This window comes from Myotis brandtii, unplaced genomic scaffold (assembly GCF_000412655.1).
Source record: "Myotis brandtii unplaced genomic scaffold, ASM41265v1 scaffold474, whole genome shotgun sequence".
Classification (NCBI taxonomy): domain Eukaryota; kingdom Metazoa; phylum Chordata; class Mammalia; order Chiroptera; family Vespertilionidae; genus Myotis; species Myotis brandtii.
In genome coordinates, this window is record NW_005368113.1 from 158,321 (window position 1) to 162,668 (window position 4,348).

The following is a 4,348-nucleotide window of genomic DNA, read 5'->3' on the forward strand; positions in this document are numbered from 1 at the left end:
CTAACTCTCTATCCCTCTCCCTTCCTCTCTGTAAAAAATCAATAAAATATATTTAAAAAGAAGAAAAGAAAAAAATTATTTTTTAAATCTTGGGATAGGCAGAAGGATATACCCAAACCAACCAACCAACCAAACAAACAAATAAGTGAATAGAATGTACAAAATAGACACGTATTTTGGGAGAAACGCAGGGTACGGGGGATAGGGAGTGCTGGGGAAATAGCTTATGAAGGTTTTATTATTATTATTATTATTATTATTATTATTTGTCGTGGTAAAAAACATAACATAAGCATACCACCTTAATCATTTCTAAGAGTACGACGGTTGTGCAACATATTTCTAGAATCCTTTCCTCTTGCAAAACAGGAACTTGTAACCCTTGAACAACAACTACCACTTCCCCCACTAGGTCAGCCCCTGGCAATCACCATACATTCTGTTTCTATGGGTTTCACTTCTCTGGGCACCTCACTGCATCGAGTTTGTGTCTTTTCTGTGACTGGCTCATTTCACTCAGCATCATTCCCTCAAGGCTCACCCATGGTGTTGCCTGTGGCAGAATTTCCTGCCTTTAAAAGTCTTAATGATATCTCATTGCATCTGTACACCACATCTTCTTTGCCTCCTCATCTGCTGATGAGTACTTGGGTTGTTTCCAGCTCTTTGCTCTTGTGAATAATGCTGCAATGAACAACAGTGTGCAAATATCTCTTTTAACAAAAATATATTTTATTGATTTTTTTACAGAGAGGAAGGGAGATGGATTGAAAGTTAGAAACATCAATGAGAGAGAAACATCGATCAGCTGCCTCCTGAACACCCCCTACTGGGGATGAGCCCGCAACCAGGGTACATGCCCTTGACCAGAATCGAACCTGGGACCCTTCAGTCCGCAGGCTGACGCTCTATCCACTGAGTCAGGGCTGCAAATATGTCTTGAAGATCTTATTCTCAATTCTTTTGGGTACTCATAAGTGGGATTGCTGGGTCATACGGTAGTTGTGTGTTTTTTTGACGTCCACACTATTTTCCATAGCGGCTACACCATTTCACATTTCCACCTGCATTGCAGAAGGATCCAATTCCTCCATATCCTTGCCAACACTTGCTATTTTTTTTGCTTTGCTTCATGTTTTGTTTTGTTTTGTTTTTTCCTTCAAATTGGGCCTTTATTAGAGACATGTAAGCGTTACATTACCTAAGGATAAAAGAGGTAAGCATGGCTAATTCATCTTTTTTTAAAAAAATATATTGTATTGATTTTTTACAGAGAGGAAGGGAGAGGGAGAGAAAGTTAGAAACATCGATGAGCGAGAAACATCGATCAGCTGCCTCCTGCACACCCCCTACTGGGGATGTGCCCGCAACCAAGGTACATGCCCTTGACCGGAATCGAACCCGGAACCCTTTGGTCCGCAGGCCGACGCTCTATCCACTGAGCCAAACCAGTCAGGGCATGGCTAATTCATCTTGATTTGCTCCGTTTTTGATAGTGGCCATACTGATGGATGTGAAGTGACTTCTCATTGTTGTTTTGATTTGCATTTTTCTGATGATTAGGAATGGTGACCATCTTTCCACAGTTTTCTAGCCAGTTGAATATCTTCTTTGGAAAAAAAATGCCTGATTCAAATTCTTGGTCCATTTTTGAATAGTTTAAATTTTTCAATATGTTTTTATTTATTTTTTTTAGAGAGAAAGAGGAAGGGAGGGAGTGAGTAAGTGAGGGATACACCCACGTGAGAGGGAAACATCAATTAATTGGCTGCCTCCTGTATATGCCCTGACTGGGGGGTCGAACCCACAACCTGGTTATGTGCCCTGACCGGGAATCGAACCGGCGACCTTTTGGTGCATGGGACGATGGCCAACCCACTGAGCCGTACCAACCGGGCAACTCAGACTTCCTTTTCTTTCCCTCCACACAGGGTTCTCTGAATAAATCCCAGCCAGACAGCCGCCTAGAGCACCTTCCCCCACCTCTGGCTGTCCCCTCCTCAGGGAAGAAAGAAGAGATTCAATACGCAACCCTCAAATTTCATAAGATAAAGCCTGGGAGCCCTCAGGAACAGGAGGGCGGCACTGAAAACGAGTACTCGGAGATCTTGATGTGAAAGTGGGAACTGCGGAGAATTAAAAGCCCTCTGGGTGGCCCTAGCTGGTTTGGCTCAGCGGATAGAGCGTCGGCCTGCGGACAGAAGGGTCCCAGGTTGGATTCCAGCCAAGGGCCCATGCCCGGGTTGCGGGCTCAATTCTCAGCAGGGGGCGTGCAGGAGGCAGCCGATCGATGATTCTCTCTCATCATTGATGTTTCTATCTCTCTCTCCCTCTCCCTCTCTTTTCCTCTCTGAAATCAATAAAGTAAAATAAAAACCCTGAAACTAAAAATCAAAACAAAACAAAAAAACCCCCTGGGTGATGAGTTAAAAGTATGGTGGAAAGAACACTGGCTTTGGAACCAAAGAGTTGTGAGTTCAAATCCACACTCCGCCCCTTTCCTGAGTAAAGTGACAGACGAGTCCCTGCCTCCCTGTGCCTCCGTTTCCTGCCCCGTGGGACCAGCGGAGAGGCCCCACCTGAAAGTTTGTGGTGAGAATTCTGGGAGTGAAAGCCTACCAGAGCACCTGGCTCAATGTGTGGGCTGCACACGTGCTGAGTCCCTGGGCTTTGCACGGAAAGGTCCTACCGGGAATTTCTCCTGACCCTGGAGGGGACCAGCACCAGTCCTTGCACCCTGAGGTTCCTCGTCCTGGGACGACTCACCCAGCCTGTATCTGCTTCTGTCTTTGAAAGTGGAACTCAAGGGATGCACTTGGAGCAAGTGGATCAAGGTTTGGAAATGGTGAATCTTACACATGATATAAGTGGTTTCTATAACTGGGATCATACAGCCTGTCCTCCGTGTCTGTTTTTCTTAAACTTGGCCTTGCATTTGTTGAGGATCCCACTGTGGGAGCGTATCATGGTTTGTGTACCCATATTTTTCTATGGACGAATCTTTGGCTGGTTTCCAGTTTGGGGCGATGACGCACAAAGCTGCTGTGAGCATGCTTGTACCTGACTGTTTCAAGGTTTGTTTTCGTTTCTCTCAAGTGTTGGGGAGGCAGGGCCAAGAGGAGAGTCACATGTTGGGAGCGGGAGGGTCTCTGGGACCTCCCCATAGGGACCATCACCCAACAGGCAGCTAGATAGATGGGTGGCCTGGAGCTCAGGAGGAAGGTGGTGACTGGCGATGGACAGTGGGAAACATCAGGGTCCAATGATCCTGAGAATGAACACCTACTGATGTGGGTTGGATTGTGTCCTCAGCGCTAAGACCTGGAAATGGGATTTTATTTGGAGACTAGAGGCCTGGTGCATGAAATTCATGCACCGTGGGAAGGGGGGTTACCCTCAGCCCAGCCTGCACCCTCTCCAATCCAGGACCCCTCAGGAGATGTCCGACTGGCAGTTGGACATCCCTCTTGCAATCCGGGACTGCTGGCTCCTAACTGCTCACCTGCCTACCTGCCAGATCGCCCCTAACCACTCTCCCCTGCCAGCCTGATCGCCCCTAACTGCTCTCCCCTGCAGGCCTGATTGCCCCTAACTGCCTCTGCCTTGGCCCCCTGCCACCATGGCTTTGTCTGGAAGGATGTCTGGAAGATGTCCTGTCTAATTAGCATATTACCCTCTTATTAGTATAGATAGGGTCTTTGCAGATGCAATCAAGTTATTATGAGGACCAACTGGATTATATGAGAGCCTAAATCCAGCGAACAATGTGCCCCCCCCACACACACACACAATGAAGGGAATTTGGAGACAGAGACAGAGGTAGAGGAAAAGCCCATGTGACGATGGAGGCTGAGATTGGAATGGTGACACTGCAAAGCCAGGAAGGCTGAGGAGGCCAGAAGAGGTGAGGAGGGACTCTTCCCTGGAGCCTCCCAGGGGAGCGTGGCCCCGCCAAAGCCTTGATGTGGGTCTTCCAGCCTCCAGGCCTGTGAGAGAACACGTTTCCTTCCTTCCTTCCTTCCTTCCTTCCTTCCTTCCTTCCTTCCTTCCTTCCTTCTTTCCTTGATTTTTTCCTTCCTTCGAGAGAGGAAGGGAGAGGGAAAGAGAGAAGCATTGATGTGAGAGAGAAACATCAATTGGCTGCCTTCTGTGCACCCTGGGGTCGAGCCCACAACCCAGGCATGTGTCCTGGCCTGGAATCAAACTTACAACCTTTCAGATCACAGGATGCTGCCCAATCAGTGGAGCCACACTGGCCAGAGCTCCTCCGACACTCTTTCTTTCTTTCTTTCTTTCTTTCTTTCTTTCTTTCTTTCTTTCTTTCTTTCTTTCTTTCTTTCTTTCTTTC

General features: G+C 47.4%; 1 protein-coding gene across 1 annotated transcript in view; it reads left to right on the forward strand.

The window, feature by feature from the left end:
* The window catches only part of LOC102246154 (sialic acid-binding Ig-like lectin 8), a 9,684-nt gene extending 7,539 nt beyond the window's left edge, over nt 1-2,145 (forward strand). The window contains exon 8 of the mRNA XM_014547416.1: nt 1,932-2,145. Coding sequence (XP_014402902.1) covers nt 1,932-2,117 — 186 coding nt within the window. The 3' untranslated portion in view covers nt 2,118-2,145. The remainder of the gene's footprint in view (nt 1-1,931) is intronic.
* Nucleotides 2,146-4,348: the final 2,203 nt, after the last annotated feature.